We start from the raw sequence: 21,708 nt of genomic DNA on the forward strand, positions 1-21,708 counted from the left end.
TGCCTCATTTCTTGCTGTGGTCACAGCAATGTGTTTGGCTTTTTTGGGTTAATGAAAGCAAAAATCTGCATCACAGCACCAGAATAGTTGTGTTTAGAAGAGATCTCTGGGCAGTACTTTGTGCATCATGTTGTGTCCCCTGCCACTGCTCACAGCAGGTTCCTCAGGACTGAATCCAATCACTAATTTCACTGTTTGTTTCCTTGGGATCAGCTTTCAGCATTTGAAAGCTGAAAAAAAATGGATTTATTTGAAGGGTTTTGCTTGGTTTGTTTTGATGGAGATGTGTCCATATCATTCTTGTTTCAGAGGCCTTTCTGTGTACATGAGCTTAAAAATGTTCCCTGCCTTTGTCAAGCCTGCTGCTCTCTGCTCATCTTTAAGGCAACAACCAGCTGTATGTGTGCCAAAAGATTTTACTGGCAAAAAACCCATAAAGCAGCAAGCAATCCAGTTAAGCCAATGAATGACAGCACCACAGCCCCAGCCTAGAAAGCTCTGAGAGCTGCATCCAGCCTGATGCTTAATTTGCCTCCCAAATAAATAAATAAATCAAGCCTTAAGCACCCCGGGGTTCATCAGGGAAAACAAAAGCCAGTGCAGATTAGCAGATTCCTCACTAGTAACTGGGAGGAAAAGAAAAAAACCCAAAAAATTGGAGCCTGACTCACAGGCTCAGCCCTTGTAACAAATCCAGGCATTACTGTCCCCTATATTTTGCAAACTGCAGGATATCAGGGACTGCAAATTTCCATCAGCCACCTCAATCAGACTTGCAGCATGGAAAACTGTCCTTGGCCCCTCTTTTATTTTTTTTTTCTTCAACATTTTGGTCTCTTTTGGACAAAAGCACACTCAGGTCTGCCCCACAGGGCAGACCTCTCTCTGTCCAGGGTTTTAGTTCCAAAGGCCTCACTAGAAAGCTGCAGCTTGAGGGATTCTGCTGCTGCTTTATTTGTTCTGGAGAATATCAGACAATGCTATTTTCCCTATTTTTTTTGCTAATACAAATTTCTTGTCAGGCTTAGTCCACTGCCTCTTACCACTTCATGGCTTTTCCACTGAATCCCAGAAAGAAAGCAGACATACAATCCTAATGAAAAGCTCAGCATGTAAAGAGAGAATTTATATTTCAGTTCTTGCCTTTGCTATTGGGTTTACAAGTGATTGCTCATCAGAAACCAATTACCCCAGAAAGACTTGGGTTTGGGTCCCTACTGATGTTAGCAGGATGAATAGCCTCATTTACAGTCTCTCAACTGGAAAACAAAAAGTAATGATAACAAAAAAAAAAGTATTTTCTAATTCTCTCTGCCTCCATTGTAATTCACAAGAAAATTAAACTAATAACTCTCTCTGTGAGCGTGTTATGCAGATGCCAGGAGTCAGGGATAAATATATGAAACTATCCCAGGGAAAGTCCCCCGGGAAGGAACCTCTGAGCAGACAACTATTATGCCTTGCAACACTCAGAGCTTCTCCAGCAATGCAATCTGTGCAGAAAGGAGCCTGTTCCAATTTCCTCTCTTCTCCCTCCCCCAATGTTTGGTTGAATTCCACTTGCAGGCAGCAAAAATTTCCATGATTTTTTGCTGGGCTTATTTCCCACTCCATCTCCATTTCCCATTTGCATACAGAGGCCCCTTGATGAAAAAAAGTTCTCCATGCCCACAGAGTGGTTTTCCTTCTTAACACCTTCAGCAGCCAGGCTTGGGGGGGTGACACAAGGGTCCCCACTGTGCTGTGGCTCATCCCTGCAGCTCACATCCAAGTTTTTGGTTCATTTTAAAAAAAATGGTTTAAAGAAGGGATAGCATTTCAAAAAAGAATGTGTAATTTGCCTCTGCCCATCTCCAAGACAGAAAGAGCAGGGACAAATTTTTAGCTCCTCCCTTGCAAGACTGGGGGTGTCTTGCTGGTCCCTGTGATTCCCTGCATGGTTCCAGCCTGGATTTTGGATACCACAACCTGGGCACAGCAGGGCTCAGGGGGAACAAGCACAGCAGAGGGGATGGTCCTGTCCCAGCTGGGTGCTGGTGGGGCTGTGCCTCATGTGGGTGACATGGAGGGGACACCATTTCACCAGGGTTTGGGCAGTTTGCAGCCAAATCTTCGCGGATCTTTACGGATACACAGGAAAAGCAGAGCGAAATGGGGATACCTGGCAGTGATTGGCTCAGGCTTCTGCTCAAAGCAGGGTCAGATTTGAATGAAACACACTCAGAAGCTACAGCAGATATAAAATTTGGACCCAAAAAGAGGCAGAAAAAAGGCCAGAGGGTGGACCCTGCTATGACAGGAGGAGCCTGCTGGAGTCTGTGCAGACAGCAAAGGAGCACAACCATCAGGATGTGTGACATCTTATGGCAGTGAGGGGGTTAAATGGTTCATGTCATGCGGCACAAGGAGCAAGGGGGCTCTTGGAGAACATAGGAAAAGGATTGAGCCCCAGATGATCATCCTTTTGATGATCTCCTTACATTCTGGGGCAGCTGCCAGACTATTTTGCAGGGAGAGGTAAGAGGTGGTTTAGGTAAGCAAATTAATTACAGCTTTGTATTTTCTGGAAACTGGGGAAAAACGCTTTTGTTTTAGGAAATAATTTCAGGATTACATTCCTGAAGTTTGGTCTCTTAGGGGATACTCAAAGCAAATGGCAAATCTTTTCCTCTGGTCTCTGGTAAAATGCTAATGTCAGAGCTGCTGGGCATGTCTCCTCTAAATGATGTTAAAGGAAGATCAAGAAGGAAAGTGGGGACAAGATGGAATCTTACAGGTGGGATTCAACCCCTGATTAAACTCCTTACGTTTAGATCCCTGTGTGCATATGTTCCATCTGTAGTCTGGGGAGTTTTGGAGATTTAGTCAATAGAGACTGAACAACTGTGGAGCAAGAGCAGTGATAAATTAATCCTCGAGTCCCCAGCCTTCACTCTAGGCAGTATGAAAAAAATTCCTGTTAGCTAAAATACCAAGAAATATGGGCATGGGCTTAAAAGTAAACTCATCAAACCAGTGAGGCTCCCCTGTGATGCTACAGCCTGAGCTAACCTCTGAATTTCAGATTTTCTTGGGCTGAAAAAGTCCCTGTGTAGGGATCTGCATTATTGTCTGCACCATGCTGAACTCCAGGGCTTTTCAGAGGAACATTTGGATACAGAAATTGGGTGACTCACTGCAATAGAACAGAACAAATTCAGACAGCTCATCTTTTCTCTGGGTTCATGTAGCAGTTTAACCCCAATTTTTCTATTTCCCATGCAGCCTGCTATCAGAGAGGCTCTGCATCCTGGCCTATCAGAAATCCTACAAATGCTCATAATAATTTTCTTGATTGATTGTTGCTTTTCCTGCTTCTATTTCCTTTGTGTGATTTATTTTCTGTGCAGGCAAAATGTATGATAAGGCACTTCTGGAGCTATTTAATGATATTTTCTCTTGTAGGCATTATTGAAATGGACGGATTGGATGTGAAGACCTTAGTGAGCCCTCTGGGAATCTTCACTCTCTCTTAATTTCTTCTGATACATTTTTTTCACCTGTTGTTGCAGATATTCCTAGCAATAAATTAAAATAAATATCTCATCAGGAATGCCTGCAGATCCTCTGAATGTATTTCTGATAGTTGACTGCACAAATGTTTTATTTTTCAATCCGTTTAACATGAACTTGTTTGCCTTGCTTCCTGGAGAAGCACTCTGAATTCTGAATGCTGAAATAAAAACCCCTGCTATTGTTTAAAACATGCAAAAATGTATCATTTATTCAAATGTAAGATTTGTAAGTCATTGAATTTCATGGGAGACGAATCATTAGTCAAAGTGCAGGCTGCACTAGGGGTCATATTTAATTTATTTTCAAAGCCTTCATTCGTGCTTTTTGGTCCAGTGTGTCATAAGTTATTCAATACACAAAGGTGTCTACTTATGTCTCAAAGTAATTAAGCTGATTAAGTCATATTATCACTAACAAGAAGCATTAATTCCACTTGAGTGAATGCTGCAAAACAGAGCCAGTGACATTTCCACCACTTAAACTGAAAACACATTACAGGCTAACAGGGAAGCAAAAGCTTCCCTCAGCCCTGGCCTGTTCTTCCATCTGATCTCTGTGGAGGATCTGATGTTTTCAGAGCAGTGAAAAAGGAAAAGGTGCAAAGGAGCAGAGAAAATCAGCGCGTGACAATCATGCAGAGGTTTTTCAGTGTGGCAGAGGCAAAGTTATTATGATAGAAGTTAAAGGATATTTATTTCTGCAAAATATCTACCGAGATCAAAAAGAAGACAGGAGGAAGGGATCCAGCCAGGAACAGGCTGCTCTGTTGGTGGGTTCAGGGAGACATTTGAGAGACAGTTTGAAAAGAAGTCTGAATGGATCTTGACCCAGTCTTGAATAAATCAGGGTGTGTTTTAACATCATAGAGGAGAGGAGAGGGTCAGAGAGGATCGGAGAGGGTCGGAGAGGGTCGGAGAGGGTCGGAGAGGAGAGGAGAGGAGAGGAGAGGAGAGGAGAGGAGAGGAGAGGAGAGGAGAGGAGAGGAGAGGAGAGGAGAGGAGAGGAGAGGAGAGGAGAGGAGAGGAGAAAAAGAAATCCCTATCATCTTTGGAGGATCTAATTAACCACTGAGTGCCACGGACTGGGCTGGATCCGAGGTCCATGCAGAGGCTCCAACTAGTCCTCATGGATTTTGGCTCTGTCCTGCCCTCTGGGAGCTCAGACCCTCCTGTACCCGTGGCTGTACCAGCCTGACCCAGCTGTGTAGGGTGCTGTGTCCATGCTGAGGCTTGCTGGGGAGTTTGCTGGCTGCTTCTTGATTCTGTGCCTGGCAGACGGGAGTGGAACTGAGCATCAGCCCCTCTGGGTCTTTCCCTCTGGCCTCTTTTCTCCCTGCCTCTGGATCCGTTTTGTCTCTCTGGGATACATTTTCGAGTGGTTACAGAGATACAAGTGATGTTTCTGTCTGAGCAGTCTATTCAGCGGCAGCAGGAGCACAGCCCCCTGTTTGTGCTGGTGCCCAGAAGCTCTGTGTGCCTGCCTCGCATGGCCTGGAGCATTCTGCAGCCAACTGCACCACATGGCAGCTTTCCCACTGTCCTAGAAGCAAATCTCAAGCTGGCTGGCAGGTCCCTGAAAGCCAAATTTGCCTCTGGATCTCTGAGAGAGCTGGAACATGTGAGAGGGGCATCCAGAGAGTTTCTGCTGAGCAGATCTCCAAAGGAGCTCTCATGCCCAGTGCATTACCAGGCTACAGAAACCAGCTAATGCTCATCGGCTGTGCAGGAGTGTTAGCACAGGGAGAGTTGTAAAAATAACTAGTTGTAGGGCAAAGACCTTGCATTTTTAATGAGATCCTGTCCCTGTGGGAGATCTTCAAAGGAGATCTCATCTATTAGATGGACGATTCTGACCAGACGTGCCCTTTGAAGAGGGATAGTAATGTGGTTGAATTAGATTTATGCAAGTCCTCTCTCCCCTAAAGCAAGTCCCCTTTTATTGTCCTTTTTATCAATATGGTGATTGAAATGAAAGATTTAAAGTGAGCTCTTGTCTGTGCAGGTTTTCCTTCAACTGGGCAAAAGCAGATACTGGGGGAATGTGGGGTCTTGTGGGCTGAGTGCTGTGTTGCTCAAATCCCTTTTGGAAGATGCCTGAAGTGAACAGGCCAACCTGGGGGTCAGCAAGAAACACAGATGTGTGTGTGTGTGTGTGTATGTATCTCATCCCATGGGCTGATGGTCGGGGTAATGGAGAGAACATGGAGACAATTCAGTGGGCATCAGTGAGCCTTGGTAGTAGGGATTAAAGAATGACAAGGGAATACACTGGAGAGTGACAGGGAGGCAGCAAAACTGTCCCCTTGTTTGCTCAACCCTGTGATTTTCTGGAGACAGAGATGCAAAATGTCTCTGTCAAATGCCTGTGTTTTTTGGGGTGTCAACTTTGAGACCAATTTTCCTTTGGGAAGCCACACCTGGGAATGAGACAGAAAACACCACTTTTATGTTTTCGTTCAGCTCTTGGATGCCATGAAGCACAGGGTGTGCTGAGGGCTTTTGCTGTGTGAGTGGAGCACAGGGAGCAGCTCAGCCCTCCTGCAAGGGGCTCAGCTGAGCCCCCACGAGCTCTCTGCAGAGGGGCTGCAGTCCTCTCCCAGTGCTGACCAGCACCACCTAAAAATGCAGGGAGGATGCTGCCAGAGTTAATCCATGAGGGGGAGATGCTGGCTGCCCTGCAGGGAGCCAGGTCCATTTGATGCTTTTATTACTTCTTCAGGCTGTTATTAATCTTATTGTATCACTTTACATAATTCCCTTGTTCTTGTGAAGCAGTGGAACAGGCTAATGCTGTACAGAGGTCTCAGGCAGTAGCTGTTTGGGGTTCTTTTTTACCCTTAACACTCTCTGGAGACCCTTGAAGAATGCACTTGGCAGCATAAAATCCTTCCTCCTACCGTCTAATTGGGACAGGGAATATTTCATCTACCCGCAGTCAGGCAGATGTGAGCTGGGACTGAAGTCACCAGAAGCAGCCAGGTCCCTTTCATGTCCCAAGCACTGTCCTCCCGGGCCCCTGACTCCCACGAGGCCCCTTTGAGGGCTCTCTGTCCCCTGCTTCCACTCAAGAGCACATTGCCCACTTGCAGACAAGGACTTTTCTGGGTTAATCCCAAAAGCCGCATTGCAGCCTCCCCACGCCAGCCACCAAGCAAGTTCAGGGTATGAGAAGGACAAGCACAGCCTGGCCACCTCAGGGCTTCATCTGAAAGCCAAGTGCTTCCCACAACAAGCCAACAAATCCAGGCTTGCCTATGCCCAGGGAGCTGGTCCTTACACCTGGCACAGACCCAGGTTATCTCTGGCTCCTGAGGCAAACTGCTGGTTGCCTATCCAGGGAAAAGGGTAAATTAACCACAGAAAGCACCCTAAAAACCACGAGTTGTTCTGCCATTAGTGCCACACCCAGCCCCTCTCCCCAGCAGCTTGTGGATGCCCACACCACGGTGCAAATTCCCCTCTGCCCGAGTTGGAGCATGGAGCAAGGAGCTGTGTGACATCTCCAGCTCCCTCTGGACATCACCCCAAATTGCTCCTGAGTCCAGAGAAGGAGGGAAGGGGACCTTAAGCCCCCAGACTGCAGGTGAAGTGAATAAAATGAGTTCTCTGCATAAAAGCAGCTCTCTGCTCCAGAACTCAGAAGGACAGACACATTTTCTGGAGCTGGGAGTACAGCTCCAAGAGCTGTGCAGCAATCCCTGCTGTTGGGTGCAACTTGGGGACAGCCAGGAGCCAGGGTGAGCTATTAAAATACAATTTATTGGTACAAATCAGACATAGTGAAACAAACTCTGTTTAGAAAGAGCTGTCATGTTCTGCACAGATGGATTCAAAATGAACTGTCCCATGACCAGAGCAATTGGCAATGCTGACAGACAGACTGGTGGACAGGTGCAGGGTGCACAAGGTAGGGGAGAGACTGTTCTGGGACTGGAGTCCTGCCCTTGGGGGCTCCTGAACGCCAGCTAAAAGTTCTCAAAGAGAAAAAGGGCACATTTGGAGATGTTTGTCCTGTGCAGGTGGGGCCCCCAGTGCACCAGTCAGTGCAGGGGTTCCTCCAGGCATTCAGGACTTGGGGAAAACAGAGATCTGAGTGAGGGCAGGGGCTGGAGGGAAGAGAGTGTCACCTGTGCTGGGGTCACTCCAATGGTTGGAAACTGTTTTTCTTTCAGATGATGTTGCCTTGGGCTAGAGAGCTACCCAGCAGGGCCTCACCTTGTGCATCTCTCAGGTGCTTAAGCTAGCAGTTCTGGCCATCCAGCCTGTATGTGCACATGCTGTTCCTGGAACAAAGGCTGTCTCTGCCCTGGACCTGGGCTATGTCCAGCCCTGCAAATGTTGGGTCAGGGTTTGAAGAGAAGCACTCATGAGCTGGGTTTTGCACTCACTTCCCAGAGAAGACAGACACCAATTGCTGCTCTAGACATGCAACACATCCTGCTGGATCTCGGGGACAGCGATCACTGTCCCAGTGTGTAAGGTCAGGCTTGGTTGAGCCAGGCTTGGTCTGCACAGCTTTCCATGGGACAGAGATACAGGCATGCAGCTCAGTACATTCACACAGCCAGACAAGACAAAGAAGTGACAATGTTTACAGAGATGAATGGTCCCTAAGGGGACATGGGAATGGACAAACTCAAGGCAGATTTGCTTAAATCTGGTCATATGGACCTCAAACAGCACCTGCTGCCAATACAGCTCTGCAAGATGAGATGGGAGAAATTCCCCTCTCCACCACCCCCCAATCCCTGTAATTTTCAGTCTCTTCCTCCTTAAATTCTTCCCACGTGCTCTGTTGAGCCACTCTCCCAACAATGCCAAAAATCTTGAGTGGTCCATACATGGAGGTGTGTGCTGTGGGTGGACCTGGCAGCTGAAATAATGCAGAAGATTCCAAGGATAGAGCCATCCAGGCTATTTCAGGTCGTTGTTGATAACCACACTGTCATGCATGTCACAGTAAGTTGTCATCTTCTTCCTCTTGCCAAAGGTGGAGAAGCTGTTTTTGTTCTCCCGGCCTGGGAAGAGAGGTCCATCCTTGCTGGAAAGCAGAGTGGGGGTGCCTGGGATGTAAACGTTGTGCTGATAATCCAGGGCTGGGTACAAGGGGCTGTACTGGGGTGTCCAGATGCTGTTGGGACCTGCTGAAGCCTTCTGAAACTCTGGAGAAAAGATGAGCATAAGATTGGCTCGGGTCACATCCACATCCCAGGATGCAAGTCCTGTGTCACCAACCTCCATCCTGGTGCCTGGACACCCCTTCCACCCACAAAACTTCACCACTGCTAGGGACAGGGATGTGATGCCCCCCACTGCATCTCCAAAAGTGACCAGAGGGTCTTCCCAGCCCCAGTATCCCAATACTAACCAGAGACAGGGGTCACCAGTGTGCACAGCCTCTCATGTTCCTTCTGAAGGGCTCTACGGATTTCCCCCACATCTTCCAGGCTCTGGGAGCTAAAGAGAAGAGGCTGGATCAAAGCTGTGTGGGATATAACCTCCCCATTCCCATATCCCCTTTCCACCTGCTTCCTCTCTTCCCCCAGTGCTGGATTCTGTACCTTTTCAGGGCAGCTCTCTGTGTGCTTGGGGGCAGCCAGTCAGTGTTGGGCTGCTTGGCCTGGAAAACACAGGGAAGAACAAGGCTGGTTACTGGGACCCTCTGTCCATCAGCCCTGGGACCCTTTGTCAAAAACCCAGCCCTGCCAGCACAAGGCTGCAGCAGGCAGGGATGCAGCACCACATCTCCACTTTCCCTGGGCCCTTTACGGAGAAGCAAGCAGCAGAAAAAAATCCTGGTTTGGGGAAACTGAGAGAGTATTGAATCAGTAGTTCCCTTCTATTGGGGTGGTTTTGGGCTTGTCTTCTGCCTCTGGGAGTTTTCAGCCTGTCATTCTGGGGAGAGACAGGTGGTTTTCCTATTCCTGTTAATTTTCAAAAGCCTGTTTTGCATGTGCAGTGTTTACTTAGCCCAGGTCTGAGAGGCCAATTGATGAGAGATGCAGAAATTGGCTGCATGCTCAATGTCCCAGGAGGGTTGCAAAAACTGCAGGAAAATCTAATGAAGTGTCAGGGAAGAGAGTCCGGGGTGCAAGGAGACACGTGGAGAGACTCTCTTGGCAGAGAGAAGGGAAGGGCTGGTTTATTAAAAATCAAATGTAAGTGGATTAGACGCCTCATCACTCTCCATCCTTGTAATCGTGTTTTGGAGAGTCTTTCATTGGGAAAATTAGACATTCCTCACTTCAATACCTAACAAATGTTGACATCAAAATCCTGCCCCGAAGACCCCACTCCCTGCCTGCTGGCACAGCCTGCTGCAGAACAGCAGCCAGGCCCGGGACACTGCGGCCAGCACAGGGCAAGCAGAGCAGCAGCGATGCTCAGGCTGTCCCGGTGTGAATTCCTTACCCACGCGAAGGAGAAGCCACCCTCACCATCCCACCGCCCCAGGGCACTGGAGCATCTCTGCTGCCTCTAATGGGTACAAAAGACGGTGAGAAGGGATTTCCTCTCGCCTCAGCCGAGCCTGGCGCTCCCCCGGTAATTAGACCCGTCGGGAAGCTCGGTGGAGATCCCGCTGCCTGACGGCTCCTAATTCCCGCACTGATCAAAGGCTCCGGTTATTCCCTGCCAGAAGCCGTGCCTGGTTTCCCTCGTGGCAGAGGCTGAGGGAGGGGGCTGGGGGGACCTGCGGAGTGCTGGGCTTTATATTACCTCTTTGGAGACCTGGAGATGCTGGTCTGGTCGGGATCTCTTCCCGGGATCCTTCTCGTTGTTCCGTGGGGGACTGCAGGGTTTGAGGAACATGAAGTCGCTCTGAGCAGACTCAGGACCGAGGCAGACCTTGTAGCAGTAGCCTGGGGGGCCGCCCGCAGGCACATCAAGGCAGGTGGCAGCCGCGGTCCCTGCAGGGGGCTGTGCCGTCAGGTTGGAAGTCTTCAGGCCGTCAGAGGAGGGTCTGGACCCGGGACAGCAGTGGCAGCGAGGTGGCGAGCAGCTGTTCCCTTGGCGGGAGCGCCGCTCTCCGCGGCAGCGAATGGCTGTGAGGATGAGGATGGCGAGGAGGAAGGTGAAGGAGATGGAGCCCAGGGAGACGAGGAGATAGAGGGTGAGTGGGGAAGATGAGGAGACCTCTGGAGGGAGGCTGAACTCGCTGAAGTCAGAGAGAGTCTGGGGCATGGTCTCCACCACCGAAAGCAGGAGGGACACGGTGGCAGAGAGGGCTGGCTGCCCTCCATCCCGCACCTGCACCACCAGCTGCTGCCGGCTCGCGTCCTGCTCCAGAAAGGACCGCAGGGTGCGCAGCTCGCCCGTGTCGGGCGCCACGCTGAAGAGGGTGAAGTCAGTGGCCTGGAGGAGCTGGTAGGAGAGGCGAGAGTTCAGCCCCGCATCCGCGTCCACCGCCGACACCGTGCCCACGAGGTAGCCAGGCCTGGCCGATCGCGGCACCAGCTCGGTGGCGACGGAGCCGTTGCGTGGCATGGGGGAAACGATGACGGGGGCGTTGTCATTCTGGTCCAACACAAAGATGTGGACGGTGACGTTGGCACTGAGCGGGGGAAACCCCGCGTCCTGTGCTTGCACCTGGATCTGGAAGCTGCGGATCTGCTCATAGTCGAGGGAGCGCAGCGCGTACATGTGCCCGCTGTCTGAGTTGATGGACACGTAGGTGCCCACGGGCATGCCGTGGATGTGCCCATCGGCAATGGAATAGGACAGGTAGGCATTTTGCTGGCAGTCAGGGTCTAACGCACTGACGGAGCAGATGGAGGCACCCGGTGCGTTGTTCTCCATCACATAGACGCTGTAGGAGGGCTGGAGGAAGCGCGGAGCGTTGTCGTTCACGTCAGACACGGGGATGGTGAGGGTGCTGCGGGTCAGCAGGGCAGGCGAGCCCATGTCCCGCGCCGTGATGCTGACATTGTACTCAGGCACGACCTCCCGGTCCAGCGCTTGCGTGGTGACCAGCGTGTAGTAGTTCCGGAAGGAGGAGCGGAGCTCGAATGGCACATTGGGGCTAACCTCACAGCTCACACGCCCGTTGTCCCCAGAGTCCCGGTCCAGAACGCTGATGACAGCGATCACAGTGCCTGGCGGGGCATCCTCCAGCACGGGTGTGGACACAGAGGTGAGCGTCACCTCTGGCGCATTGTCATTGACATCAAGGAGGTGCACAAGCACCCTGCAGTGCACAGCCACAGCTGAGGGCCCGCGGTCCTTGGCTTGTACATAGAGCTCATGGGTGCTGGCCCGCTCGTAGTCCAGGCGGCCCTTCAGCAGCACCTGCCCGCTGCGGGGCTCTATGTGGAAGAGCTCTCGGACACGAGGCGGTGCGTGCCCACTGAAGGAGTACTCAATCTCCCCGTTGGGGCCCTCATCCAGGTCAGTGGCATTGAGCTGGATGACCAGAGTGCCAGCAGGAGCATCCTCAGGAAGGCTCACACCATAGGAGGGCTGGTCGAAGGCAGGCACGTTGTCGTTGGCGTCCAGCACCGTGACGAGGATGTGCGCTGTGCCCGAGCGCTCGGGGACGCCGCCGTCGAGAGCGGTGAGCAGCACCCGGTGCACGCGTTGCTGCTCACGGTCGAGGGCACGCTCCAGCACCAGCTCTGCAAATTTGCTGGCATCGCTGCGTGTCTGCACCTCGAGTGAGAAGAAGCCATTGGGGCTGAGGCGGTAGGTGTGCACAGAATTGGTCCCCACGTCAGGATCCTGGGCGCTCTCCAGTGGGAAGCGGGCGCCCAGCACTGCAGACTCGGCCACCTCCAGCACGTATTCTTGCCAAGGGAAGGTGGGTGCGTGGTCGTTGATGTCCAGCACCTCCACCTCGACACGGTAGAGCTCCAGAGGGCTCTCGACGAGGAGCTGCAGGTGGAGCAGGCAGGTCCCCCCGGCCTCGCACACCTCCTCCCGGTCAATCCGCTCGTTTACAAAGAGGATCCCGTTCTCCAGGTTCACCTCCAGGTGCTGCCTGGCCCCGGCCCGTGACACGATGCGGAATCTCCGCGCTGACAGGGTGGACACATCCAGTCCCAGGTCCTCACCCAGGTTGGCCACGAAGGCTCCGTGCTCCAGCTCCTCCGGCACGGCGTAGCGCAGCTGCCCCCGCGCCGGGGGCTCGGCCAACAGGAGGAAGAGGAGGGTGCGGAGGAAGAGCTGCCCCCGCCCGGAGCCTGCCCCGGCCCCCATGGCCCCGCGGCAATCCCGGGGACGAGGAGTCGCACCCGCGCCCCCGCCTCCTCCCTCGCCTTCGCTTGCCTCTTGCACTTTCAAAGAGTTTAGGGCTCCCGGGGGCGGCGGAGGAGGGCCTTGCCCGGAGCTACGGGGCCGAACCGCGGCCACCGGCAGTCGCTTAACCCTTTCTTTGCTGGCCCCCGCAAGGGGCTGCAATCCGGGTCCCGGGGACTCAGCAGAATCTGTTTACCGGAGCCGGACGCACCTGGGGAGGAGACCACCTTTGGGCAGATCCCGTTAACGGCGGTGGGAGCTCCAGCGAGACCGATCGCTGCCCGGGGCACCGGTATTACCCCACAGATGCTGCGTTCGTCCCCGCGGTAGATTAAGAGGAGCCCAGATCGCGGCTGCTGCCAAATCCCCCGGCCGCGTCCCCCGCCGTGCCGGTCCTAACCTTTACCAGATGGTTAAGCCCCTCCAGACTTGATTACATTTCCCTGCACACCGTTTTCCTTGTAATGCGGAGTTTTTAATTACAGGAGCAAGGGGATTACAGCCCTGGATAAAGCTGAGCCCATCAGCGCGGAGGCACAGAGACCCCCCCCCCCCCCCTTCTTTCCCTGCCTCCTTCCCACCCCCGACACCCCGCTTTTGCCCACAGCTCCGCGTCCCAAATCCCGCTCCCCCACCGGGCACCCCAGTGTCAGCCCCCTCGGGCTCTCGGAGCGCGATCCTGCCCAGATACCCCGGGATCTGCCTCCCCACACCCCCAGCGGTGCCCCCACCGCGGGCACAAACTTTCGGCCCCCCGCGGAAGGCGAGGGGGAGGCGGGAGCAGAGCGAGCTGCGGATCCCCCGCCGGCACCCAAAGCGCGACAGACGCCGGCCCCTGCGCCCCCCTTCCCCTCCCAGCCCCGGTACCGCTCACGGTCCCTCCGCTGGCCGATCCGTTCTCCCCGCAGACCCGTCTCCAGCCGCCGCCGCGCCCGGGCAGCTCCGTGAGTCGCCTCCCACCGTCGCCGTCCCCCGGGGCGCTCGGTAACGGGACGGGGCGGCCGCTGCCCCCGCCCCGCGGCTGCTCAGGGTGCGGATAATCCCCTAACGATCTAGTTAAAGGCTCGAAGGGGCTCGGAGCCGCTTTAGCCGGTCACTGATATTTCACCGCCTTTGTCTCTGCTTACCGGTCCCCGTTGGGAAGGGAACCGCCGGCCCCAACGCTCCCCCCACCTTGCTTCCCCACGGGGACCCGAGTGGGAAGCAGGATCCAGAGCCGACCGGGAGACCGGAGGAGGCAGGAGGCGGCGGAGCTGGAGGGGTTTGTCGGGCTGGGAAAAGGATTTGGTGCCTGGGAGTGCAGCGAAACCCACGCGGGACGTGCCGCGCTCGTGGGGTCGGCGGTCGGGGAGGAGGGCAGGCAGGGGCGGGCAGGTGGAAGGAGGGGAGCGCCTGGGGCTCGGGCCGCTCACGGGTGGGATCGGGACAGCTCCCGGTAAGTGAAGCCCAGCCTGCATCGGCAGCGCCGGTCACTGCCAGCGAGTCCCCCGCGCCATCTCCCACGCCAAGACCACCCCTGGCGGCGTCGTTGCCACCCCCGCCCAGATATGTTTCTTTCTAATCCCCCTCCAATCCCCGATTTGCGTCCCCCTGCCCGCCCCCCTCTCCTTCCATCACCGCCCAGCCCTCCCGGGGCTGGGACTCCGAAGGTGGGATGGAGCGGGTCGCGCTCCTCCGGGAGCCCCCTGGAGCGATGCTCAGGCCACAGGGGGATTGAGGGTGGGGGTGAGACGGGACTCAGAAATTTTCGGGGGTCCTATTTCATTCTCTCCAGTCCTTCCCCCGTCTCCGACCAAACGCATTCTGCAAAATCATTGGAGCGGCTCTGGTCCTATTGTTTGATTTAGAGTAAAATATTCACCACCACCTCCTGCTCCCCCAGGTGCACCGGCAGGATCCGAGCCCCCCCCGACTCCCGCCCTTCTTCAGCTCTGCTTCGTAATGCAGCCCCCATCCCCGCACATCTTGATCGCTGCTTCCTTCAGGGGGGAACCGTGTCATGCTTCCCTCCCCGCTAAGGGAGATCACAGAATAGTCCCAACCCGTTCCTGTCCCTCATCTCCCCAGACCCTGTAGCCTCTTCTAGCTCCCCTCCCAGACTCCACGATTCCAGGGGACCAAGGTCAAACGGGGTGTGGGGGGGTGGGAGGGGTTGGGAAGAACAGACTTGTTCCAAGGATCCCTTCCCTGAAAGAAATGGTTCAGGATGGGGGTGCTGCAGAGGGGTGAGGAATCCAAAGAAAAGCCTTTTTGGGGGGGAACATAGCAGAGGAGGGTGAGCAGCAGGATGGGGGGATGTGCACCACTAACACCTCACTTCATACCCTGTAGATTTTAAGACCCCTCTTGTGGTGCAAAAGAGTGTTCAGCTGCCAGCCCTGTTCTCTCAGGGTAGGGAATCAGGATGCAGCTAGGAGCTTGTTTTTGGAAAATGCTGGAAGCTAGAAGGGGGCATGTCTCTCTGAGATGTCTTGGCACAGGCAGGCGGGTGGCCAGTTGCCGCAGGTCAGCACTGATGTGCCTTGGCAAGGCCAGCCGGAGAGATCAGGGTGGGATGCAGCAGGAGATGCCGCAGGTTGAGCTGCCTTGGAAAAGTCACGCAGAGAGCAAAGAACCGGGGTGGGGGGGACCAACATTCAGCTGCCTGTGGGCACTAAACCTTCCCCAGCCACCACTGTCAGTCCATTTTCCTGCCTGCTGCGTTCTGGGGCAGCAGAAGGGGCTGCAAGAAACGCTGTCCCTGCCAGACCACACAGCCCTTCCCCCAGCTCCCCAGGGCGCCCGTCTGCCCAGCCGTGCATGTGGCTTCACTGCTCCCTCCTCGCTCCAAGCGGGAGCAGCTACAGTTTGTGGTGCCCAAGAGGGCAAACACAGTGGAAGGAGGGGGATCTCCTGGTGGGAATGAGAGCAGCCCTGCCCCTGCAGCTGGGAAGTCACTCTGGGGTTGCTTCTCTAGGGTCGGGTGCTGGGGATTTTGGGAAGCCACAATGCTCTCTGCAGCAGGATGTCCTGATCAGTGCTCCTTCCGCTCCAAAGCTTTGGTTCCCTGCCTTCCCTTGGGAGGAAAACCCATGCCCTGAAGGGGATGGTGGCCCTGTTTATCAGGGCTGGTGGGCACTCTGCCTGCCCTTGTGTGCTGGGAAGCAAGATGCACATGCCCATCTCCTTTAAGGGAGGGATGGGATGAGAAAGTAGGGGCATGAGCTGGAGAAAGGAAATTCTTATTAAGGAAAAGATCTTTAGCATGAGGGACCAGGGACCAGACTGGGGCAGGAATTGTCATCCTGGAGATCCTCCTATGCTGCCAAATCTAGTTCTGAGTAGGGATGCCCCAGGGTCCTCCAGCTGTCCTGACAGAAAAAATCCCTTGTGAACTTGGGAAGTCCCAATCTCTGAGCAGAGGTGAGTAGGTCACCAAGGCAAGGGAAAGAGCTGCCCACAGAGCCCAGGCTTCCAGAGCACAGGTCCCAGGTTTGTCAGGAGCCACCTCTCTTCCCAGGCACCATGCCCAGGGGTGGATGGAACGATGAAGGAAACCAGGACTCTATTCCCACTAGAAGTCCTTATCCATGGGCTTCACTCTGCAGGGTGTTGGAGTTGCTTACCACCTTCCTCTTCCTCTGCAGTGGTGCAGGAAGAGCTTTTCACCAGGCATGATGTGTTCATGAAGTTCCAGGGGGTTTGTAGGTGAGAAGATGTCATTGAAGTGACCAACCCAAGGCTCACTTCTGGCTCTCTTGGCCAGCCACACATAGGGACAATTCCCCCAGTCCCTTTGCCTGGGACTGATGGAAAACTGAAACAGGATCAGCTTTGAGCAGACCCTCTGTAGCTGTCACCTCCTTTTCAGCATTTTCAGGACATGGGGCCCAGTCCTGCTCAGCCTCTGAGGGAGGCAGTTCTGCCTCCCTGTAGGAGGACACAGACTTCAATGGCAGCTCAGGAAGCCAAGGCTCTCCTCCTGCTCTGGAGGGAGGGAATTTCTTGCAAACCCAAAATGCCAAAGGCTGGTATCTTACACCACTTGAAGTAAGAGACTTGGGACTCAAAGCAAAAGAAGGGGTGTGTCCCCATTATCCTGAGGGCTGGGATTACTCATTTTGCTGTGGACATCCTCTCAGAGGATCTCCCTAAAATGTCCTGAGGGAATGTCTCCTTTCTGCTGGGAAGGACAAAGGAGCAGTGAGCAGGAAAGAAAGGTGGGCAACAGTGTGATGATTGGGGCAAGAGCAGAAGCTTTGTGAAAGAGGAGGTGACATCTCTCCTCCTCAGGCACCAGTGTGACTGGTGTTGGAATATTATGCACACTTGTGCATGAAGTTCTGAAAGGTTAAAAAAAAACTGATTTAAGGCTTGGAACAATACCTGACAGGGAGAAGTGTAAGTGAAACTGCCTGAACTCTATGGAAAAAGCAACCAGAGGAGAAATGATAGTAGGGCCAGGGAGGTGTTACCAGGAGGAAATGCTTTAGACAGAAAGAATGCAGAGCCATGGCTTGAGCCTGACAGCTTCATGTATTGGGCAGTGAGAGGGAATCAAGCTGTCAGGACTTTTGGTGGTGTCTATGTCTTTTGGTGTCCACACATCCACGTGGAACAAAAGACACTGGGGAACTTGGGAATATTATAATGAAGTGGGAATAATGGGCCTGGGAAGTGTGGCTCTGATTGATCTCACTTCCTCCAGCAGAGAAACCATTGCAGCTCTTCCACTCATGTTGAAGCTGGGACCACAGTGAGGAGGCCAAGGGGCAGAAGCAGGAGTGGATGTTTTCTCTCCCCACAGCCCCATGCATCAACACCCAAACAAAAACTGTGTGCCTGCAGTTCCTGTTGAAGTCCCACATCCCTGGGATAGGTTTGTGGTATCAGAATGGAAAGGCATGAAAAGGATGTTCTCCTTTATCCCCATTTCCAAAATTCTAATTCTTCCAGTTCTGGACAGATATGGGGGTGTTTCCTGCTTCCCTATCCCTTCTGTCACTTTATTTCTCTGTCTCCATTCCTAGGATAGGGACCACCTCTCCCCTGGCCCGTGCCAGGGACTTTGTGTCCCTGAGACACCCCCCACCATCCCCATCTCCTCCGGGGAGCTCTGCAGATCCTCCAGGCCTCCCTTCTCTCCCCCACCAGCCCTACTTCTTTCCTCTCTGTCTGAGAGATCAGTCATCGAGGGTGTCAACGCACACGCACCCGACTCCCCCGGGAGGATGGGGAGCTGGAAGCTGGGGGTGGTGTTCTGCTGCGAGAAGGCAAAGCTGCCATCAGCAGCCGCTTTGATCTGGAGACAATTACAGACGAGTGTAGGACCCTGCTCAACTCAGCCAATAAATAATGGAATCTGTGTGTTGACACAGACAGATTTCCCCCAAACTGTCAGAGAAGGGGAGACAGAGTGAGTGAACGGGAGCCCGAGAGGCTGGAGGGAAGGGGAGAGAAGCAGGAAGGGGAAGGAATGAAGCGGGCCTGTGGGAAAACAGGGAGAAGGGAAAAAAAATAAAGAAGTTTGGGAAGGCAACACTGATGAGGGGAGCTGGGCAGGGAGGAGAAGGAGCCTAAGGAACACATTTGTAGAGGGGAAGGAAAATCAAGACAGGAACTGTGGGTGGAAAGGCGGGGGGGAGCGCTGCATACGCAGCTGGAAGCAGAGGGGAAAAAAAAATAAATCTGAAGGTGGAAAAGAAAAAGAAGGAGGAACAAAGGCATGGCAGTGTCCCCGGGGCTCCCCGGCTGCCTGGCAGATCACACGCTCTCCGAGCAGGGACCATATTCCCGCAGCCCTCCGCAGAGCGGCCCTGACCCCCCCGAGGCGCTCGGCACTGCGGAGCTGGCGATGGGGAGGCACGCATGACTTGGTGAAATGGTGCCACTGGTGTGCAGCCAACAGCAGAGATTTGCTCTGAGATCACAAGTCCCTGAAAAACCTCCTGCGGATGCCCCTGTCCCCATGCTCCCCCTGCTCCTCCCCATCTCCCTCTCCCTGCTCTCTCTCCAGCCTGGAGCTGTTTGTTCTCTGGCTGGTGATGGTTTTGTACTTGACTTACGACAAAGCAAAACCTCCCTTGTGCTCAGGAGCCCCACATGGAGCTCAGCAGAAACCATCCAACCTGGATGTGGCAACAGACCTGTCAGGGATGGGGGAGGCACTGGGGTTGTCTCCTTCCTCCCAGTTGGGAACACTCTCTTGCCCTGTTTGTTCCCTCTTGGCCCCATCTGTGGTCTGAACTGGCTCAGCCCCAGAAATTGAGTGTGTGGAGTATGGCCCAGCTTGCCAAGGTCTCCAGGCCAAGCACCACTTCACTGTGAGTGCCTCCAGTTCCCAGCTTGATCCTTTTTGCAAAAGTTGGCATCCAAGTTGGCTCCAAATACCTCCTAGCCCAGTCATTCTCCCCTCTATAAATCTTCATCTTGCCCTGTCTCTGCTTCTCACCCCTTCCTCAACCAGTGCCCAGTGGCTGCTCCATCCCTGGAAATGTCCAAGGCCAGGTTGGATGGGGCTTGGAGTGACCTGGTCTAGTAGAAGCTGTCCCTGCCCATCTGATCTTCAAGGTCCTTTCCTACCCAAACAATTCCAGGATCCTGTGATTCCTGTTCTCTTTTGTAGCAACCTCAGCTCTAATCAGTGGCTGAACCTTTGTCTTGCACAGATTCTCTCTTGAGGACACCTGGCTGTCCCCACTCAAGGAAAGCAGGACAGGATACAGATTGGGCCAAGCATTGACTGATCCAGGTGGCTCTCAGTTCACAAGGTCTCCACAGAGCTGGGAGGGGACAGGAACACTGGCTCTGGAGCTGTGTGGGATTGTGCCACATCACTGATGGGAGACCCAGGAGCCTCCACAGAGCAGGGGCTGGTGGCACAGACTCCCAGCACCACTGTAGCAGGTAAAAGCCAGGCAGGAGGGGGGATTTCTAGGGGGATGGCCTATGGATGTTGTTTAGCTTTAACACTGGCAAATGGCAGGAATGCCTGCCTAACTGGGGCAGCAGTAGCTTGTGGCCTGAGCAGTGGGAGGACTGGAGCTCCTGCCAAGCACTTAAATCTTTCAGGATGTAAAACTGGTGTAAATGGCTGAAAAAACAGGTCTTTCTGCTAATAAAGTCACAGGGGATGATTCAACTAGCCCAGAAAGGGTAACACACAGGGTCAGGCTAGGCTGGGACCCCTTCTCCAGAATCACTTCAGGTCTCTGCTTCCAGTAATTTACTGGAATGGTGGGAATGCTGCTGCTGCTCATCTAGAAGGGAAAGTGGATCAGCAGGAGAGGGCAGGGTTGAGGAAGTGCCCAGAAGCCTTCCAGGGTACCCAGGAAGGAAAGGAAGGAGAGCAGCTGGGTATTCATGCTCAGCCTCTCCATGAAGCCTCAACCCTTCATCCCAGGATGAGGCCAGGGAAGATATCTGGGAGAGAGGAAGTGGAGGTAGCAAGACAGATTTATGTTTTTTTCTGGAATCTGCTGTGATGCCTGAGCTCTCTCCAAACACTGCCATCAATGTTTAGTGGGATGGAGATGAGGGAGGCCAACTCAAGCTGAGCACAGTCCCCAACCTTCCTCCAGGTGCTCTAAGCCACAGGTCATGAGGAACTTACATCTCTGCCCAGGCACTGGGAACAAGCACCAAGCTAGCTCCAGGCACCTCAAAGCACTTTCACATTGAGAGCAGGCAGGAACACCCCAGCCTGAATGAGCAAACCATGCAGAATGTCTCTCCTTACTCCACCAGATCCCAGTTTTAACATGTGGAAGAGCTAATGAGAACCAGTAGGGACAGAGCACCCCAGCCTTGTTCACTGGTGAAGAGAAGAAAGGGGGCTGCAGAGCGGGATCTTCTCTCTCTCCAAGTAAAACCCCAAGTCCTGACCCATATGGGCACATCCAGCACCTTAAATTCAACATGGAGACAGCAAATGCTAACAAGGAGTCATGGAGCAGCACTGCTCCAGCACTGGAAGTTAACACCTCACTAAGCAGTGGTGGGAGTAAAGGGTTAACATGGCTGGTACAGGGAATGTTATCTGTCTCTTCTCTAAATATTATTTCCTCCCATGAAACCAGCTTTTCATCCTTGGCTAGAGGCAGCTCCCGCTGCTGGGAATCCAGCAGGAGCTTGTATCTGCTGCTGCACACACCACTGCTCCCAGCAAGCTGCCGAGACAAAGAGCTGCGCTCCCCCGGCGCCAGCAGCCCCAGCATGGGGAGCTGGGGCTGGGGCTTTGGCCCCCAGGGTACAGGTGGCCTCGGGATGGGCTCGGGGATGACAGGCTTTACACCAAAGAGGAATCTCATTATTGAAAGCACTGCGCTGTGGAGGGATTTCCTCACTGTCGTGCAGGGACAGGCAGAGCTCAGTGGCAGGAGGCTGTGCAAACCTCACCACCACCCCAGAGAGGTTTCTGTGGGGCTGCTCATTTCACACCTCACCCCTTGGGTGTGCCAGGATGGACAAGAAGATCAGGATACACCGTGGGAAAACCAAGACAGCAGTCACTGCCTCCAAGGTCACAAGCTGGTAAAGATGGGGGGTGCGGGGCAGCCTCTGCCCCCTTCTCAGCAGCACCAACTGCATTGAGGGGCTGGGTGTCTGCAAAGCTGGTGGCTGGAATAAAATGGCTGCTGCTAAATCTTCTCTGAAACATCCTAAACTTTTAATGTGTATGAAAGCACGGCAGCATCCCTTTCGCATCCCGGAGGGCACAAAGGCGCGAGCGGCTCCGCTCTCCCATTCAGCCGGAGCCACGTGCTGCAGCCTGAACAGCGCTAGGAACGTGGCTGGAATGAAAGTTGCCCTCCCAGCCCGTGTGCTCAGAGAGCCAAAGTCAAAGGATTGCCAAGTTAAAAGGGTCAAACCTCCAAGGACAGCTGTATCTGACTGGCTATATATCATTTCAATAGCATCTTCAACGGGGATTATAATCTGAATT

General features: G+C 53.6%; 1 protein-coding gene across 2 annotated transcripts; it reads right to left on the minus strand.

The window, feature by feature from the left end:
* Positions 1 to 8,020: 8,020 nt before the first annotated feature.
* LOC117003317 (protocadherin-10-like) lies at positions 8,021 to 14,288 on the minus strand. Of its 2 annotated transcripts, none has more exons than XM_033073175.1 (5): positions 13,660 to 14,288; positions 10,272 to 12,996; positions 9,116 to 9,174; positions 8,923 to 9,011; positions 8,021 to 8,716 (listed from the first exon to the last, which is right to left on the minus strand). In XM_033073175.1, exons 2-5 carry the CDS (start codon positions 12,744 to 12,746, stop codon positions 8,469 to 8,471), a joined length of 2,871 nt encoding a protein of 956 aa, XP_032929066.1. In that variant the 5' UTR covers positions 12,747 to 12,996; positions 13,660 to 14,288; the 3' UTR covers positions 8,021 to 8,468. The 2 variants fall into 2 exon arrangements, with proteins under 2 accessions (XP_032929066.1, XP_032929065.1); XM_033073174.1 differs by having other exon boundaries at positions 13,653 to 14,288.
* Between the last annotated feature and the right edge of the window lie 7,420 nt (positions 14,289 to 21,708).

Source organism: Catharus ustulatus, chromosome 15, assembly GCF_009819885.2.
Source record: "Catharus ustulatus isolate bCatUst1 chromosome 15, bCatUst1.pri.v2, whole genome shotgun sequence".
Taxonomy (NCBI): Eukaryota; Metazoa; Chordata; class Aves; order Passeriformes; family Turdidae; genus Catharus; species Catharus ustulatus.

Coding starts and splice junctions, on each gene's coding strand:
- LOC117003317 (XM_033073175.1), bottom strand. CDS start 12,746: ATGGGGGCCGGGGCAGGCTCCGGGCGGGGGCAGCTCTTCCTCCGCACC. Junction 9,012..9,115: donor CAGAGAGCTGCCCTGAAAAG/GTACAGAATCCA, acceptor TCTTCTCTTTAG/CTCCCAGAGCCTGGAAGATG. Junction 8,717..8,922: donor ACTGGTGACCCCTGTCTCTG/GTTAGTATTGGG, acceptor TCTTTTCTCCAG/AGTTTCAGAAGGCTTCAGCA.